The 19695-nt window shown below is 47.7% G+C and overlaps 1 protein-coding gene across 1 annotated transcript in view; it reads right to left on the bottom strand.

Moving 5' to 3' along the window:
* Positions 1-603: 603 nt before the first annotated feature.
* IARS1 (isoleucyl-tRNA synthetase 1) overlaps positions 604-19695 on the bottom strand; it is a 177541-nt gene continuing 158449 nt past the window's right edge. The window contains exons 26-34 of the mRNA XM_088463393.1: positions 16688-16862; positions 14898-15010; positions 14427-14522; positions 9478-9654; positions 9266-9377; positions 8778-8903; positions 8490-8633; positions 8277-8408; positions 604-925 (exon numbers count right to left, since the gene is read on the bottom strand). Of these exons, the coding sequence (XP_088319519.1) occupies positions 843-925; positions 8277-8408; positions 8490-8633; positions 8778-8903; positions 9266-9377; positions 9478-9654; positions 14427-14522; positions 14898-15010; positions 16688-16862 (1158 nt within the window). The 3' untranslated portion in view covers positions 604-842. The remainder of the gene's footprint in view (positions 926-8276; positions 8409-8489; positions 8634-8777; positions 8904-9265; positions 9378-9477; positions 9655-14426; positions 14523-14897; positions 15011-16687; positions 16863-19695) is intronic.

Below are 19695 nucleotides of genomic sequence, written 5' to 3'. Positions count from 1 at the left end.
GGGGGAAACCAGAGTCCGGCTAGTACAGACTCTGGCTTCCCCCGCCGCGATCCCCAGTTCAGTGCTGGCGTCGCGGCGCCAGCAGGGAGAAGGAGCGGCAGCGTGGGCGTCTGTACAGACAGCCCAGCGCTGCTGCTCTAGAGAAAAAACTTATAGTAAAAAATAAATAAATTTAACTAAGTTAAATAAAAAATTAAAAGCTTTAGGGGGCTGCTCCTGCAGCCCACCCCGCAGGGTGACCCGACTCCGGCCGGGCACCATCTAAAACTGAGGTGCCTGTGGCTCGGGGGCGGGGTATAGGGGAGGTTGGACCCAAGTGCATCCTGGGAGCAGCTGAAAGCTTTAACTCCGTGGTGCCCGAGGATCCAGGATCCAGGTATACCCCAAGGTCACCCTGTGGACCCCTATGGACCCTGAAGTAGAAATACAGTATACACATTTATCCCAAAATCAGGATTTATAAGACTTGAAAGATTACAGAATGCATTCTCTATATACAGCCCTTACATGACCCAACCACACCCTACGGGTAGGACAACGCAGGCAGGATGCACATGGCTACAAGGACCACTATATATTTAAGGTCTCACAGAACAAACAAACCAAGTTTAATCACTTTAATGCCTGAATTAACTGCATAATTCAAAACAGAATGGTAGAGAATGAATATTTAGGTGGTCGCTTTGGTTAATAAATACACACATGAAATGATGTGAAAGACCAGTATATTCACACCACAAGTAAATCTTGTAACATGTCGGGGCAGGAGATTGGGACAATGATTGCAGCGTCTCCTGTATGTTGGGAGAAGTCCTCTTTATTCTTCAGATGCAGAAGTTCTGCTAACACTCTGCAGTTGTTGGGAGGAGGTGGACATAGAGAGTCTTCGTATTAAGGCTGGGCAACCGGACGGCTGGGCTCAGCTCTGTGTGGAGAAAATCAGATTATCACTTCCACCTGAGATATTTAGCATTTGGGCTGCTAGATCTGTAATTTTATAGCTAAGCGCCTTTTGTTTTTAATGTGGTCACAACTGTGTATATGCCAAAGATTTACTCATACAATGATATATTCATGGCTCAATACTTTGTGCTGATCTTTTCATTGTGTTTTAAAATAAAAACTTCTGTTCTAGTTTAATGTAAAAAAAACCCCAAAACGGTTCTAATAATGATGACACAGAAATGGATGCAGTACAGATAAAGACTTAGTCTGAAGCCGTGTACACACTTGCCGATGCTGGCAATGACGAACGGCAGCCGGTGAGCTGATAGAGTACACTACCAGCCTAGCATAGGGCTGACACACATTGTGTATAGGGTATGCAATTGGGAAGCTGATTGCCTAAATACCAGCAGCCGGCTTCCTGACTGTCATATCCCGGCAAGGGTGAAATGCCGGGCGTCTAGATGTAGACGCCCGCATTTCCCCGACGCCGGGAGACCGGCGCCCGGCATCCCGATCGTAGTGATGCCAGGCGCCGCGAGCGGACAGCCGCGGGGGGGAGGGTTAGGTTTAGGGCTTCCGGGGGGGACTTAGGGTTAGGCAGCGGGGAAGGGGGTGGATTAGGGTTAGGCATTAGGTTAGGCCATGCGGCCGGCGGTATTTCATACCAATTCCGTGTATAGTATGAGCCTAGCACTCCCGGAGCTATTTACATCGCGTTGAATAGAATCGTGCCCAAAGTGTTAGGCTCATACTATACACAAACTTTTCAAGCAATTCTATTTTAACAACAAAAGTTGGAGAGTGACCAAAATGAAATAGTAAAGCAATAGGTCTCCTCCAAGTGTAAAGTATTTACTGCATTGGCCCAGATTGTGCAGAATAGGACATAGTGAGAGGACGCACAAAGACAGTAATGATATAACACTCAGGGGAGATAGAGAACATCTCCAGCCATACAGATACTGCAGTATTCATGCTTCCTCCCTGTGGGAACTGTCCTACATAACGCGCAGAGGATTTCTCTTTGCCAAGCTAATCGCTGAGCCTACGGCTGTCCCCGTTACAACGCTCACATCTCAAATCCACCTTTCTTCTCACAGCGGGGAACCTAACAACAATCCCCCCTAGAAATGGAATGACCCAACGTAAGCAAATATTGTCAGTTACAGTTAAACCAGCGGTTAAGATTTAGATTTTATTGCACCATAGGCTGTAAATAAATCTATGATATAACATGGCTAGGATGGGAGCTGCCATATTGGAAACCTTCAACTTCTTTGGTCACAATATTCTATCTATCCAGTGAAATCTGTTTTACCCCAATCTGATGTGACCAATCACATAAAGGGCAGCATATAACACAATATAAGAGAAAGATAAATCATTTTCCCACAACCTTCTGAGCTTATGCTGTGGGGTTATAGTTATAGTCAGGAATATACACAAAATGCCACCAGACAGTGTACAATGTGGCACCTGGGTCTCTGAATAACAGAATCATCTAACATGGCTGGGAGGCCTGGCTGGATATCATCTAACATGGCTGGGAGGCCTGGCTGGATATCATCTAACATGGCTGGGAGGCCTGGCTGGTTATCATCTAACATGGCTGGGAGGCCTGGCTGGTTATCATCTAACATGGCTGGGAGGCCTGGCTGGTTATCATCTAACATGGCTGGGAGGCCTGGCTGGTTATCATCTAACATGGCTGGGAGGCCTGGCTGGATATCATCTAACATGGCTGGGAGGCCTGGCTGGATATCATCTAACATGGCTGGGAGGCCTGGCTGGTTATCATCTAACATGGCTGGGAGGCCTGGCTGGTTATCATCTAACATGGCTGGGAGGCCTGGCTGGTTATCATCTAACATGGCTGGGAGGCCTGGCTGGTTATCATCTAACATGGCTGGGAGGCCTGGCTGGTTATCATCTAACATGGCTGGGAGGCCTGGCTGGTTATCATCTAACATGGCTGGGAGGCCTGGCTGGTTATCATCTAACATGGCTGGGAGGCCTGGCTGGTTATCATCTAACATGGCTGGGAGGCCTGGCTGGTTATCATCTAACATGGCTGGGAGGCCTGGCTGGTTATCATCTAACATGGCTGGGAGGCCTGGCTGGTTATCATCTAACATGGCTGGGAGGCCTGGCTGGTTATCATCTAACATGGCTGGGAGGCCTGGCTGGTTATCATCTAACATGGCTGGGAGGCCTGGCTGGTTATCATCTAACATGGCTGGGAGGCCTGGCTGGTTATCATCTAACATGGCTGGGAGGCCTGGCTGGTTATCATCTAACATGGCTGGGAGGCCTGGCTGGTTATCATCTAACATGGCTGGGAGGCCTGGCTGGTTATCATCTAACATGGCTGGGAGGCCTGGCTGGTTATCATCTAACATGGCTGGGAGGCCTGGCTGGTTATCATCTAACATGGCTGGGAGGCCTGGCTGGTTATCATCTAACATGGCTGGGAGGCCTGGCTGGTTATCATCTAACATGGCTGGGAGGCCTGGCTGGATATCATCTAACATGGCTGGGAGGCCTGGCTGGTTATCATCTAACATGGCTGGGAGGCCTGGCTGGTTATCATCTAACATGGCTGGGAGGCCTGGCTGGTTATCATCTAACATGGCTGGGAGGCCTGGCTGGTTATCATCTAACATGGCTGGGAGGCCTGGCTGGATATCATCTAACATGGCTGGGAGGCCTGGCTGGTTATCATCTAACATGGCTGGGAGGCCTGGCTGGTTATCATCTAACATGGCTGGGAGGCCTGGCTGGATATCATCTAACATGGCTGGGAGGCCTGGCTGGTTATCATCTAACATGGCTGGGAGGCCTGGCTGGTTATCATCTAACATGGCTGGGAGGCCTGGCTGGTTATCATCTAACATGGCTGGGAGGCCTGGCTGGTTATCATCTAACATGGCTGGGAGGCCTGGCTGGTTATCATCTAACATGGCTGGGAGGACTGGCTGGTTATCATCTAACATGGCTGGGAGGCCTGGCTGGTTATCATCTAACATGGCTGGGAGGCCTGGCTGGATATCATCTAACATGGCTGGGAGGCCTGGCTGGTTATCATCTAACATGGCTGGGAGGCCTGGCTGGATATCATCTAACATGGCTGGGAGGCCTGGCTGGCATGGAGGAAGTACTGGTAATAATAATTGGCTGTTTCCCTTATAATTCTCCATGGCAATGAGATGTAACCAAGCAATACAGTAGGGAGGGCAATAAGAAAATGCTGCTTAAAAATCAAAAGAATCAGTGGCTGAGTAAAGAGCAGGAGGTGGTTGAGGATAACATCTCCAAGTCATAATGGCAACAGAAAGTATGGTTCTGTCACCAAAGTCCGAGTGCTCTTTGCCCACGAAGTTGCCACCACTTGAGTAGCGGGCTCTTGGTATCTTTGGCACTTTATGATGACTTCTCCGATCACCCAGAATCTGTATAACCTTTCCGAGGTTGCTCAAAAAACAAGTCTTCTGTATGCCTGGCCAAAACACAGTAAGGGTTCTCCCAAAATCCAGTGAATCCGGCGTCCAAATTAAGCATCCTGAAAGGTACTGAAGGCATAGAACATCAAAAAGGTTTGGACAGAGGACCACGTGGCCGCCTTACAAAGCTGTTCAGCTGAGGAGCCATGGCGAGCTGCTCAAGAGGGACCCACAGAGCGAGTAGAATGAGCAGTAACTGTAGAAGGTACAGGAAGGCCTGCCTGTGTGTAAGCCTGTGAGATAGACATTGGCTAGATGGCTTCGCATGACTGTTTGTTGGCTGGCCATCCCTTGGTGAAATCCATAGAGCACAAATAAGGAGTCTGATTTCCAAAGAGAACTGGTACGGTCCACATAGACCCTGAGGGCGCGGACCACATCCAAGGAGGCCTCCCCTGCCCATAGGTCTGGTGATTGAAAGGTCGGGACTACAATTTCCTGGAAACAGGTAACAACTTTTGGAAGGAAACCAGAGTACGAAGCACAGCCCTGTCCTGATGGAATATCAGAAATGAGGAGCGACAGGAGAGCGCCCCTAAATCTGACACCCTTCCAGCGGATGCCATAGCCATAAGAAAGAGAGTCTACGCAGAGGACCCTGAAGGGCACGGAGAACTACTGACAAATCCCATGGCGCCACTGGAGGGACAAAAGGAGGTTGTATACGGAGGTCACCCTGGGAGGAAGGTGTGGACATCCGGTAGTTGAGCAAATCTACGCTGTAACCAAATGGATAGAGCAGAGACATGCACTTTCAGCGGGGCAAGGCAGAGTCCAAGGTCCAATCTAGCTTGAAGGAAAGCCAGGACTCTGGAAATCCTAAACACTTGAGGGTCATAGCTTCTGGTACGAAACCATTGGAAGTATGTATGCCACACTCTGTGGTAGATCCGAGCAGAGTCTGGCTTACACGCTCTAAGCATAGTCTGGACCACAGAGCTAGAGAACCCTTTGGACTTCAGGAGGGATGTCTCAAGAGCCACGCCGTCAAAGACAGACGGACCCAGGTCCGGGCAAAGGCAAGGACCCTGACACAACAGGTCCGGACGTTGAGGCAGCAGGAACGGAGTGTTGATGGAGAGACTCCGAAGATCTGAGTACCAATGATGTCTGGGCCAAGCTGGAGCCACCAGCAGGACAGTGCCTCAGTCTAGTTTGAACTTCCGAAGAACTCGAGGAAGAAGGGAGACTGGAGGAAATAGGTACGCAAACTGGAAGGTCCACTTCACTGACAATGCGTCTACGAAGGTTGCCTCTGCATCCCTTGCTCTGGACCTGTACACCAGCAGTTTGCGATGGTGTTGGGGCCTACCAGAGGTAGGCCATGAGGTCCACCTCTGGTAGGCCCCAACACCCTCTGTTCACTAGGAGTTGAAAAATCTCTGGGTGAAGAGACCATTCCCCGGTATGCACGTTGTGAAGGCTGAGGAAGTCTGCTTTCCAGTTGAGAGCTCCTGGAATGAACACTGCGGAGATGGCTGGGAGGTGACCCACTGACCATGTCAGAATGCGTGACACTTCTGTCGTAACTGCACGACTTTGAATGCTTCCTTGATGGTTAATGTTAGCCACTGTTGTGGCATTGTCTGACTGTACCTGTACAGGTTTTCCTTGAAGTATATCCTGGGCCATTATGAGGGCCCTGTAGACAGCTCAAAGTTCCAATATATTAATTTGCAGGGTTGATTAATTCCAGGGCCGTTGGACATTGGTCTAGTGTTGACCGGTCACTGCACCCCAGCCCCGGAAACTGGTGTCCGTTGTTAGGAGTACCCAGTCCGGGATCTAAAATGGGCGACCCTTGGTTAGATGAGATGTCTGTAGCCACCAAGATAGGGACAGACGAACCTCTGGAGAGAGCACCATCATCTGAGCCCTGATCCCATGGGGTAACCCGTTCCACCTGGAGAGGATTAGCCTTTGCAGAGGCCTGGAGTGGAACGGAGCATACTCCACCATGTCGAAGGTGGATACCATGGATCCCAGAACCTGCATTGCTGAGTGGACTGACACTTGGCGACTGTGGAGGAATCTGCACACTCATATTTGAAGTGTGGAGATCTTGTCTAATGCCAGAAAGATTCTCTGACCCTGAGAATCTAGCAGGGCTCCCAAATGAACCATTCTTTGTGAGGGATTCAGGGAGGAATTTTTTCAGATGATTAACCATCCGTGCTTTTGAAGGAAAGTGATGATTATCCGCAGATGGCATTGAAGCACCTCTGGAAATCCTGATAAGAGCAGGAGGTCGTGCAGACATGGTAGCAATCGAAACCCTGACCACGCAGGTGGGCCGCCATGATGGCCATAATTCTGGTAAATACCCGTGGAGATGTGGATAGTCCAAAGGCAGAGTGTTGCTGTAATATAGCAAACTGGAGTTATCGCTGATGAAAGGGTGCTATATAGTATCTCTGGATATTCGTGACGCTTACTTACCTAAAGTCCCCAGGCTCCATAGCTAGGATGATAGAGCATAGGCTTTCCATCCTGAACCTGGGTACCCTGAGGAGTTTGTTCAGGTATTTGAGGTTGAGGATAGGTCAATGGGACCCATTTGGCTTCTGAACCAGAAAGAGTAGAATAATAACCGGTCCCTCGCTGAGATAGTGGTACTGGCACAATTACCCCTGCTGGCAGCAAGGACTGTATGGCTTTCTGGATTTGCAGGGCCTTGTTTGGGTCCGAAAGCGGCCCTGTGTAGAAAAATTATTGGGGTGGCCATCTTACAAATGAGAGGGCATACCCGTGAGAGACCACTTCTCTTACCCAAGCGTCCATGGTGGTTTGACACCAGCACTGGGCAAAAGTCGTCCTCCTACTCTGGGGTCCCCCAGGGGGAGGCCCGTCCCGTCAGGCTGAGGGCACTGGGTATAATGCAACCACTGGGTATGTAGAATACAAGTAGGAATACAATATAATGATCCTGTCATGCTTGGGCAAGCTGCAGGAGCGCACAGAACAAATATGGCACCGTGCAGTAACCAACTGTATATGACAACCCTCACAAATACAAGAGATGTGAGGCACAGGAAAACCCTGAACACACCTGTATGTTAGGGCAAAGTAAGGAAATGCAGAATGGCCCTACAATCAACTACACAGAATCTGTGGTCAGACTCAGGTTATGTAGCGCTATAGCCTACCAGATGTTGACTCCAGGGTATGTAGGGGGACCGGACCCAGCGTTTCCCTGAGAGCGCTGTGGCTGAGCCTGAGAAAATGGCCGCCGGAGACCTCTGAGGGGGCGTGGTCAGAGGAGGAGAACAGCTCAGGGAAGTGAGACCTCAGAGGAATGGCGCCCTGAGCTGAGGGGCCGCTATAATAGGGAAAGCTGGCCTCCCCATGCTGATTATTAACCACCGGGACGCTGGATTCCCGCTCCATATGTACCCTGGTGGTCTAGTGGATCACTGTGGACAAATCCTGTGTTCACTCCCAGCACCTCCAATCTGTCCCGAGACCGGTGTTAAGACTGCCCACTCTGCTCACGGTGACCCGCCTTACTAGTCTCCTTTTTGTCTGGGATGCAGTCTGGGTCCGTCCGCGGGGCCGGCTAGCAAGGTCCTTGGGATACCCGTCGAAATCCCCAGCCACAGCTAACTTGCAGGATACAGTGCATATATGAGTAGACCTCTAATTTGTTTTCTTTCATTTACCTAACTTAGAAAGGGAATAAACCCATTGTAAGAGCTGCCACATAATATGGAATGGTAGAACTGTTGCATTAGTTGGACCATAATGCAGCCGCTTATTAGTAGAACATTACATTTGCTCCAGGGCTAAAGGAAGCAACCCCCCAATATACACAAAGATATTGTCTCTCACCTTCACTCATTGCTGCATCCAGATACAAACGGAAGCGACGGCTCCTTAGCCCAAACAATTTGGCCACTTCATGATACAGGCCTTGGTACTTCAGGTCATTCTCACCAACTGGGTTCTCCAACAAAAGTGCTCCTGAGGACAAACAAGACAGGAAGGTCCAGCCAGAAAGCGTCACATTCCCATACTCACAGCACAGCCATAGCCTTCACCTACCTTGTGCCTCTGTGCTCAGCAGACTCAGATTGATATACTGGCAGAAAAGAGGACTCTTCTTGATGGACGCAGATGGGGGACCTCCAGATGTAACGTACAGGGTCTTTCCATTTAGACTTAAAAAGTTTGAGTCACTGAGCAATTCTGTGGGAAAGTTAAGGACCAGGTTAGTTTTTTCTATCACTCAAACAGAGCAACATTACAGATATAGAAAAGAAATCTGCTTACTAATTGTAGGGGTCACAAGACGATTTACTAAAGCAAAAACTGTAAGATATTATAATTTACCTGTACTCCCATCGTATAGGGAGAGCTGGGCTGTCTGAAGCTGAAATATACTGCACACCGCTGCTTTAAATTCAAGAAGGGAACTCAGCGTGGCGCCTCTGGGGTTCTCTAGCAGCAGGAATCCACCTATAAGAACATAAAAGCTCAGTGATCTATGACTGATATAGAATTATAATTATATATTACACACACATACTGTATATACAGTCATTCAGCGGCGCTCGAACGTATTGCTGTTTACATTTGGGGCTCACTCTGTACTAAAATAAAAAAGATTTGAAGAGACTGACATGAAAGCCCTTTCTCCAATATGCATCACCCAGAATACAGACACATCCACAGCGTAAGAGGACATGTAGACTGGAGAACAGGAACACGTATACCAACTCCTGACTGATAGATCATGCTGGGAGCTGTAGTTCAGGATAGGTAAGCTGCAGGATGACTAGTGCAATGAGGAAAGAAATAAGAGCTAGTGGCAGCCTTACTTTGCTCTGTGCCATTAACCGCAATATGCAGTGTGACATAACCGCAGGCAGGACCGTCCGCAGCCGGTGAGCAGCCTCTGACCAGCGACACTTCCAACTCTGAGCCTTTTAGCTGAACAAAGATTTAATGTGTTACTCTACACAGATCACATCACTGGGGTCAGACACAAGAAAGATACAGACAGCAGAATGTAGTCACTCAGGGCACTTACCTGCGTTTTCTCCTTTATAATGAGGCTGGACAAGGGCGGCACCGGGTACGGAATTAGTGGCGACTTGACAGTGGCCAAAATAAAATCTGTGTGACTCTGAATGACTGACTGCAAGTAATTTCCAGGCGGCTTTGTCTCATAGTAGATGCTGATCTCATCAGTCGGAACCAAGTTCCCCTGCAGGACAATATAATGTGTCAGGACATGATCTAGGCCTGTATATACAGTAATCCCCGCAGGACATTATAAATGTGTCAGGACATGATCTAGGCCTGTATATACAGTAATCGATCCACTAACTTCACCATAACCTGTGCTAAGGAGGACACCCAAGATGGCTCCTGCACCGATACTGGTAAGGTAAGCTGGTGAGGGGGTACATGACAATTAGCACACTGACCATCCTGCACAATATCCTGAGAGGACAAAGCTGCTGCACCGGTACTGGTAAGGTAAGCTGGTGAGGGGGTACATGACAATTAGCACACTGACCATCCTGCACAATATCCTGAGAGGACAAAGCTGCTGCACCGGTACTGGTAAGGTAAGCTGGTGAGGGGGTACATGACAATTAGCACAATGACCATCCTGCACAATATCCTGAGAGGACAAAGCTGCTGCACAGCACAGGGGATGCAGCCTCCTGTATACCCTTGCCTTTTGAAGACCTAGTAATACAAGTAAGCAGCACACTACAGTGTATAGCGAATAATGCAACATAAATGTGATGTACAATGAACCCCTACACACCTGGGAGCAATGGGGTAAGAAACAGCAGCAGGGATAGATATAACTGACAGTACAGAAAGCTAAAGGCAGTATATCACCAGAGCAGAGCTCGCACAAGTCACATACAATGCAAATAAATACAAATATAAATATATTTGTAATGGGCACTAAATCAACTAATCCTACCAGCCTAGTGTTGCTTGAGTAGAGTGCTGTATCACCTGGCTACAGGGAGAGGCATGGAGGGAGACAGGACCCGATCTCCTGAGACCTACACCTTCAGAAAAGTCCTGATTAAAGGAAACATGAGCGTCTTATTAGGGAGGAGAGTGTAGGATAGGGGTGGGCAATAAGTGGCCCCCCAGATGTTTTAAAACTACACATCCCAGCATGCTCTCCCTCCTTTTACTATTTGGCAATGCTAAAAATGTTGCAATGCATGCTGGGATTTGTAGTTAATCATCTGGAGGGCTGCTTATTGCCCACCCTTGGTGTAGGAGGAAAGACTCACCTGAGAAATCACACTGAGCTGGGGGAGGGGCTGTCAGGGGAGAGCTCACCCCCCCCCCCCCCCCTGCTGTATTAACCCCGGGTCTACTGGCTTAACAAAGGCCCCAGAGGCCAGATTTTACTGCCCAGGTGGTGTAGTGGGAGTGCGGGCGAACCAGACGCCCCACAACAGCGTCCTTCGGCTGGTCTCTACAGCAGGAGGCAAGGACTGCATGCGGGGGAATCGCCTTACCTGACATCCCCATTCTCTGGCTGCAGCTCTGGGTCTCAAAGTGGAGCAGCTAGCCAAACCCTGCTGGTGCCCGTCGTAATCACCAAACCGCAGGGGTAGTAGGAGCAGTCACGCAGGCGTCCATTAGGATGTTCAGCGCAAATTACTCAGAAACAAAGTAAAAACTTTAAAACATTAAACAAAAGCTTGGGGCTGTCTAACACAGGGCCTGATTCAGACCCGCTCGCGAGCACTATGCGCTCGCAAGCGGGTCGATGGTGGCCCAGTGCGCATGCATGTACCAAAGGGGGCGTGCTGTTGATGTTGAGTGACAGCACGCCCCCTTTGGTGGGCAGGACGGGGGAGTGGCTGCCCAAATAGAGGCGTTCCCATGTGAACGCCTCCGTTTGAGGCCGGCCCCACTGACATCACGAGTGATGTCAGTGGGAGAGATTTTGGCTCTTTCGTCGCCGCAAGCCCCAGAGAGATTTCGGCTCAGAGACCCTACCACAAGGGTCTCGTCGCAAGCCCGACCATCATCATGGCCGCTCACTATAGCTGTGGGTGGTCACCCACAGCTATGCGTTCTCAAAGGTGCGACGGCTTCTGCCAGCACCAAACGAAAAAACGGTCTGCCTGTGGCTGAGGGGGGGTGGGGGGTATATATGGAGGAGGCCGATGCATCCTGTGAGCTACAGTGTTAACTGTTTGGTGCACAGCCCACTCCAACCAACTACACCCCATGGTAATCCCTGTGGCCCCCCTATGGATCCTGAAGAAGAAATGTACATTAGATGAATATGCCAACGGACAATCATGGGAAGGCTAATGGATCCCTGGCCATTTTGTTGCTGAACCGAGAAGCCATTAGGTCTATTTCTGGCTGACCCCACCTCTTTACCAGACTGCTGAATACTTCTGGATGCAGAGACCATTCCCTTGGAAGAATGGACTGCCTTCTAATCCTCTATTCCTGGAATAAAGACTGCAGATATCGCTGGAACATAAATCTCTGCGCAAATGAGATGTGAAAAGATTCTCTCATCACCAGGGAACTTTTTGTTGCCTTCCCAATGGTTCACGCATGCTACATCTGTAGTGTTGTCCAACTGGATTCCTATAGGTTTTCCCTGAATAAGAGACTGTGCTTTGTTCACTGGATTAAGTACCGCTCTTAGGGGCTCATTTATCATAAACAAAATGGCAATCTTCGAGTTTTTCCAAATTTATTTCCACCCTCGCAGTCGATTCGGAAATGTTTTCTTTTTGACCCACTTTTCAACCCACCCTAACCCCCATCCCGGGAGAATAGCATCCATTGTAAATAACCAACCAAGCCTGGGTAAGGAAACGCCTACCCTTGTTCACGTTTTCTGACCGGCTCCACCACTTGACAGACTGCCTGGTCTAAGGTGAAAGAACAATACATTTAGCTGATAATCGATGGTTGGAATGCGACCAAGCTTTTACAGATGTGCCCACATACATCTATCCTCCATGCGCTACAAGTCGCGCCACGCGGGAGCTCAGTGAGACTGTAGCGCTGAGCGTCTTTTCAACTTCCAATGCGTCTTATTCGCACAATGATGAAATTGGATAGCACAAGCAGCTTCTGTATGCAGCATGCCTATGTTCTGTGTGTGACTGCGGGTGTATCTGCATGCCTATATTCTGTGTGCGGGTGTATCTGCATGCCTATATTCTGTGTGCGGGTGTATCTGCATGCCTATATTCTGTGTGCGGGTGTATCTGCATGCCTATATTCTGTGTGCGGGTGTATCTGCATGCCTATATTCTGTGTGCGGGTGTATCTGCATGCCTATATTCTGTGTGCGGGTGTATCTGCATGCCTATATTCTGTGTGCGGGTGTATCTGCATGCCTATATTCTGTGTGCGGGTGTATCTGCATGCCTATATTCTGTGTGTGGGTGTATCTGCATGCCTATATTCTGTGTGCGGGTGTATCTGCATGCCTATATTCTGTGTGTGTGTGACTACGGGTGTATCTGCATGCCTGTATTCTGTGTGTGTGACTGCGGGTGTATCTGCATGCCTATATTCTGTGTGCGGGTGTATCTGCATGCCTATATTCTGTGTGCGGGTGTATCTGCATGCCTATATTCTGTGTGCGGGTGTATCTGCATGCCTATATTCTGTGTGCGGGTGTATCTGCATGCCTATATTCTGTGTGTGTGTGAGTGCGGGTGTATCTGCATGCCTATGTTCTGTGTGTGACTGGCTGTATCTGTATGCGACACGCTACGTTACACTGTTACAGCCGCTGACTCTGGCTGTATCTGCATGTGAAATACTATGTTACACAGTCACACACAGAACATATACAGCATGCCTATATTCTGTGTGTGTGACTGCGGGTGTATCTGCATGCCTGTATTCTGTGTGTGACTGCGGGTGTATCTGCATGCCTATATTCTGTGTGTGTGTGACTGCGGGTGTATCTGCATGCCTGTATACTGTGTGTGTGACTGTGGGTGTATCTGCATGCCTATATTCTGTGTGTGTGTGACTGCGGGTGTATCTGCATGCCTGTATTCTGTGTGTGTGACTGCGGGTGTATCTGCATGCCTGTATTCTGTGTGTGTGACTGCGGGTGTATCTGCATGCCTATATTCTGTGTGACTGCAGGTGTATCTGTATGCCTATGTTCTGTGTGTGACTGGCTGTATCTGTATGCGACACGCTACGTTACACTGTTACAGCCGCTGACTCTGGCTGTATCTGCATGTGAAATACTACGTTACACAGTCACAGACAGAACATATACAGCATGCCTATATTATGTGTGTGTGACTGCGGGTGTATGTGCATGTGAAATACTACGTTACACAGTCACATACAGAACATATACAGCATGCCTATATTATGTGTGTGTGACTGCGGGTGTATGTGCATGCCTATGTTCTGTGTGTGACTGCGGGTGTATCTGTATGTGAAATACTACGTTACACAGTCACATACAGAACATATACAGCACGCCTATCATTCTAATCAGCAGAAACGGCTTGTGCTATACAATTTCATCGTTGTGCGAATAAGACGCATTTGAAGTTAAAAAGACGCCTGAAAAAATGCTAAGCGCTACCAAGTCACACCACAGCATGGCACGATGTGAAGGGCTGTTTAACGTGCAAGGAAGCTAGATGTATGTGGAGCCATCTGTAGGATGATTAATTAGAACATCCTGGAATGGGGTCTTGCATACTGGACTGCTTCGAAAGAGAACACCTTCCTAGTAACTTCATACAGGAGAAGCAATGGACCTCTGACCTTCAAAGGTTTTAGAACTACATTTTGAATGCCTTATCCTTTCTGTTGGCAAAAAGTCCCTGGCTAGTTGGGCATTGAGCACAAGGACTCCTGCACTAACTGGGAATCATCTTGAACTTTTGCCAGTTGATAACCCAGACATGCCAAGGGTAGTAAACTTGCTAAAGAGCATCTTTTGAATCTGCTTTGGAACAGCCTCACGTCACCAACCTTTTTCCTTAACTTCTGGATTCGGTTAATTACTTCTCTAGCGACACCTTCATCCACCATGGACTTGTCCGGAGTGACATCCAGCAGAACCAGGACCTGTGCAAGGTAAATCAGTGTGTGTTATACCATTACCTATAGATGTATAGCGCCATTCATGCCATGCTGCGCTGTAATCATTTCCATTAGTCCCTGCCCTGCGCTAGCTGGGACTATGGAACATCTGTTACCTAGAAGACATGAAGTCAATTTGTATTCTGGCATAGCACTGCTCCTAGAAACCACATTGTTCTAAGAATTATTCTGTTTTAATACCGGATTTCTCTGAACCGTAGAGCGGATTATATGCCAGCCATACTAGTTTTTTAGGCAACAATTTCAATTATTTCAGGTTACTTAGCATGAAAGTCTGTGACCACTAAGCTAAGTATTCATATTGGCTATGCTTGTTCTTCAAGGGTTTTTCATACCTACCTGAGCATCAGAATGAGCCTCAAACTGAGAACCACTGCCAGCGCTCTGATCGAAGGTATAAAGCAGCCGCACATCCTCTTCATGTAGTTCATGGCCTTCCACCAATATGGAGCCTGTGGGGGTTACACACAGAAATGTATATATAAGGAGGATACGTACTATGAAATCCCATTTTCCTAAGAGAGTAGAGGGACACAAATAGCAATCAGGCTCTACCATCCAGAATCCAAAGCCTCGAAGGGAATGCAGACCCCATCCCCTTCTACCAATCCCATCTACCTGGCTTCTGGTAAGCAGTAGGTGTAAAGATTCCCAATTTCTCCTGCAGTAGAAGACCATGTGACGGGTACTCAAGACAAAATAGCCATCTGCTATGTTTTCATGGACCCCGACTGCATGGCTCTGGGGAAGAACTGTACAAATAATCGGCCCTGAGATTCAAGACACCGGTAGGCAAGATGGTGTCCTGGGTAAACTACAACCCCTGAAGGCGATGGTGCAGGTGAAGATGACCTCATAGAAACTGGCACCACAAAATAAGATATCTTGAAAGTGTTGTCCAAGATTTCAGTGATAGGAGCCAGGGCGCCTCTACTTCATTAACGGAGGCGCTCACTTATAAAGATTAGAAGGATGTGACCTGGAGATTCCAACCAACTTGCATGATGATCAGCCTAAGTAAACATCCTGACATTTGCAGTACTGAATATTGTGGGCAGAAAGAGCTGAAAAACTTGTCAGATTCCAAAGGAATGTTCAAATGGTCTTTTACCATATCCAAGTCATCATCCTCTCTTTCACCAACTCCTCCAAAATACTCACCATCACAGGGATAGATTTACTAAGCTCTGGAAAGTGATAAACTACCATCCAATTAGCTCTTAATTGTCATTTTTTTCAAACACAGCCTGTAACATAACAGTTAGGAGCTGAGTGGCTGGTAGTTTATCACTCTCCAGAGCTTAGTACAACTCCCCCTAAGGACTTGAATGGAGAATAAGAGAAAACCTATGCTTTGTAGAGCGGCCTACAGACCTCTAATGCATCAGACTAAACCAAACTGCTCAGCCTAATAAGCCGTTTCCAGCTGCCCAGAGGTGAGGGTGAAAGATTTCCATGCTGGGAGGCCATGAGCCACACTTTCTTATGGCCATCAAAGTGCACCAGGGCAGAACATCTGGGTCCTGGAGATGTACACCGGAATGCAATGGACAATATCCAGCGTTACAATGGAGACACAGCTGCCAGGAGCAAACGCTACTGGAAATGTCTAAACCATAAGAAGGTTTTGTACATTAATGCCAGCTGCCATGATTACCAAAGGGATAAAGAGGTGCCTGCTTCCTGTACAGTGCCTAGCCTTTGTGTCCACCTACATCAGGAGCCAAGTTTAGAGAGGATGCCTAGCCTTTGTGTCCACCTACACCAGAAGAAGCCAAGTATAAAGAGGATGCCTAGCCTTTGTGTCCAGCTATACCAGGAGGAGCCAAGTATAGAGATGATGCCTAGCCTTTGTGTCCAGCTATACCAGAAGGAGCCAAATATAGAGAGGATATCACTTCTGCAGAGCTGACAAAAACTGATTAAACGTAAGGGGTATCATATAAAGTTGCAGAAATAGCTCAAGACATAACATTTATTTATTTCATTGGCATCTAGAAAGCTGTAATGTTTTTGCCAAAGAAAACAAGCATTTACTCAATATTTTTGAATGTCATTAATGATTTCCCTTTGTATAAGGAGTTTATACTTTCAAATAAAAACAGAAAAGAAGCATTTTATTGACTTACCAGTTTTCTGAAATTCTTCCAGCTGGTCACTCTTGAGCTCTTTAATGGCAGCCATGACTGATTTAAAGGCCCCTTTTAGACGTTTTCCAAGTACCATGTGATCTGGCTCAGCCCGCAGACGTATTCCATACTTTTGTTTGTTGGTAGAAACAGTTACTTGTCTGACATTCAGCTCCTACATAACGGATGAGGGAACCGTAAGTAAGACTGTGCTGTACGTGGGAACAGAGCCCATCTACTTATCGAGTACATGTAAACATACATCACAGCTTTTCCACTCCACCATGGAGAGGACAGATCGGCTTTAGCTTGGCCAGTTAGGAATCCAGCCAGTGATGCTTAGCATACCATCAGCCAGGCCACACAGGGAGAAGTATAGACTGCCCACGCGCTGCTGATCTACCTCCCCCTCCAGCAATAAGCTAAAATAATATGATTTTACTCACTGCAAAATCTCTTCCTTGGAGTCCATCTGGGGGATGCCATTACCTCTTCGTGATGTACAGTGAGCTGTGGAGTCGGGCACTAACCAAGAATGGTTCCCACTCCCTATATAACACCTCCCCTTCCACTAGAACCTCAGTCTATGTTTAACAAAGCCGGAGAAGGACCCAAAACCAGAAAACCAACACGTAACTAGTATGAAATAAAACAAGGGAGGGATCCCGGCATCCCCCAGATGGACGCCAAAGAAGAGATTTTCCTTTATCATCCATCGTATTACCTTTATCATCCATCTGGGGGATGCCATTACCTCTGGAATCTACCAAAGCAAGACAATTTAAGGCGGGGGGGACATCGGAACCGGTCACTCAAATAATTTTTTTTTCACCCAACACTGGCGTCTCTCGCTCCTAATGTATGGAAGTGGTAAAAGTGTGTACGGATGATCAGGTAGCTGCTCTGCGCAGCTGCTCTACTGAGGCACCATACCGCATAGCCCAAGAAGCCCCAATAGCACAAGTCGAGTGGGCCCAAATTGAAGTTGGAACCGTCACATTTGAAGACAAATATGCCTGCCGGATGGCAGAAGTGACTCATCTAGCGATGGATCCTTTCGAGGCTGGCCAGCTTCTTTTGGTGCGTTAAACACCACCAACAAAGAATATAAAGTACTAGCGGTGATATGCGCCCTCTGGGACACTTTGTCAGAGTTCACAGTACTTGATTAAGTTCTCTTTTTCCTTTATCTAGTTGACATCTTAATTTATACTAATTTGGAAAAGAATAACTTTTCCTCCATCCATAGGGATATGCATGTAATCACAAATAGAGGGTATATATAGTGAAATACCGGTTATTCAGATAAAAAATAATCTTAAAACATTTGACCAAAACAAAAGCAAACAGAGCAGCGTACCACTATCACACACCCAAACTCGCATGTAGGTATATACAGTCACCTCCCGGGTCTCAGGTCACTGGGACACCAATGGTTATGTGTGAAAACCGTGCTCTCCACAGGTAATATCTGGATAGCCCTTTGTCTGCTCACCACCAACGCATTTCTGCTCTCCAGGAGCCTTTCTCAAGGTGTATGGTCATAATAATTCTACCCACTTAATATACCCTCATGTGTCCAGTGATTGGTGTTAGAGATCTTGTCACTAATTACTAAATATCTCTCCCCCATATGGGTTCAGACCACCAACAAAGAATCCGTACGTTTCAAAGACACAGTGCACCCCAAGTAAATGCATAACGCACGTACCACATCCAGCAGTGCTAAGGAAGAAGCATCACTAGTCAGTGAAGCCTGGCGAAAGGCTGGAAGGACGATATTCTGGTAAATGTGGAAAGCCAATACCACTGTCAGGAGAAAGGAAGGTTTAGTGCGTAATAAAAGCTTATCCTCATGACAAAATGAGAAGCGGAGATTTACAAGAACGAGCCACTAACTCAGATTCTCAAGTCCCAAGGAGGAACTGGCGGGACATAAGGAGGTTGTATGCAAAGAACCCCGGGCAAGAAGGTTTGAGCTTCAGAAATGCTGGCCAATTTCCTTTGAAACAAGATCGACAGGGCCGAAATTTGTCCCATAAGGGAGGACAATCTAAGACCCTTAACCAAACCATCTTGCAGAAAAGACAAAGACGAGACACTCGAAACCTGTCAGTCATGTGGATTGACCTTCTGACTTAGCAGCAGGGCGATGGGTGCTGGGGACATCACTCCCCCCGAAGGCACCTCTACAGGGACCCCTAGGCATACCCCAGAAGGACTGAAAGCTTCCCCTGCCTTGGGTCTGAAAGGAAGGAGACCTAGGAGATTTTGGTTTTGATATGGGAAGCTAAGGACTTTGGTCCAGAATTAATTAAATTACGGGAGGTAAAACAGGTCTGAAGCCATAGAGAACGTCTGGTGGAAATGGCCAAAACAGAAATATGAGACTGGTAATAAATTATAGGTGATGCTGTAATAGACACTATTCACATACAGTTATTTATATAGAGCACACATATTCCGCAGTGCTTTACAGAGAGAATATTTGGCCATTCACATCAGTCCCTGCCCCAGTGGAGCTTACACTCTATATTCCCTACCACATGCGCACACACACGGGTTAATTTTTGTGGGGAATCAATTAACCTACCAGTATATTTTTGGAGTGTGGGAGGAAACCCACGCAAGCACAGGGAGAATATACAAACTCCACACAGTTAGGGCCATGGTCGGAATTGAACCCATGACCTCATTGCTGTAAGGCAGTAACGCTTACCATTACACAGTCTGTGCTAAATAGGTCCGAGCCTCCGAAATTTGATCAGCTAAAGAACTAGCTTCAGACAAATCCTCTGATGGAAACCCAGCAATTATCTGGGCCATCCTGGGTCTGATAGCCTTGATCACCCAGGCGCTGGTCAGAACAGGCAGCAGCGAGACTCCAGACAAAGTGAATATAGAGTTTAGTACGGCCTCATTCTTCCTATCCATAGGATCTTTAGGTGTTACAGACTGTGTTGTGGGGATAACAGTATTCCTGCCCAACCTACAGTAGCAATAGGTTG

Source organism: Taudactylus pleione, unplaced genomic scaffold (genome assembly GCF_031769625.1).
Source record: "Taudactylus pleione unplaced genomic scaffold, aTauple2 ptg001353l, whole genome shotgun sequence".
In the NCBI taxonomy this organism is placed as follows: domain Eukaryota; kingdom Metazoa; phylum Chordata; class Amphibia; order Anura; family Myobatrachidae; genus Taudactylus; species Taudactylus pleione.
Note: the sequence above shows the minus strand (reverse complement) of the source record. Positions and strands in the feature narration are given on the sequence as shown.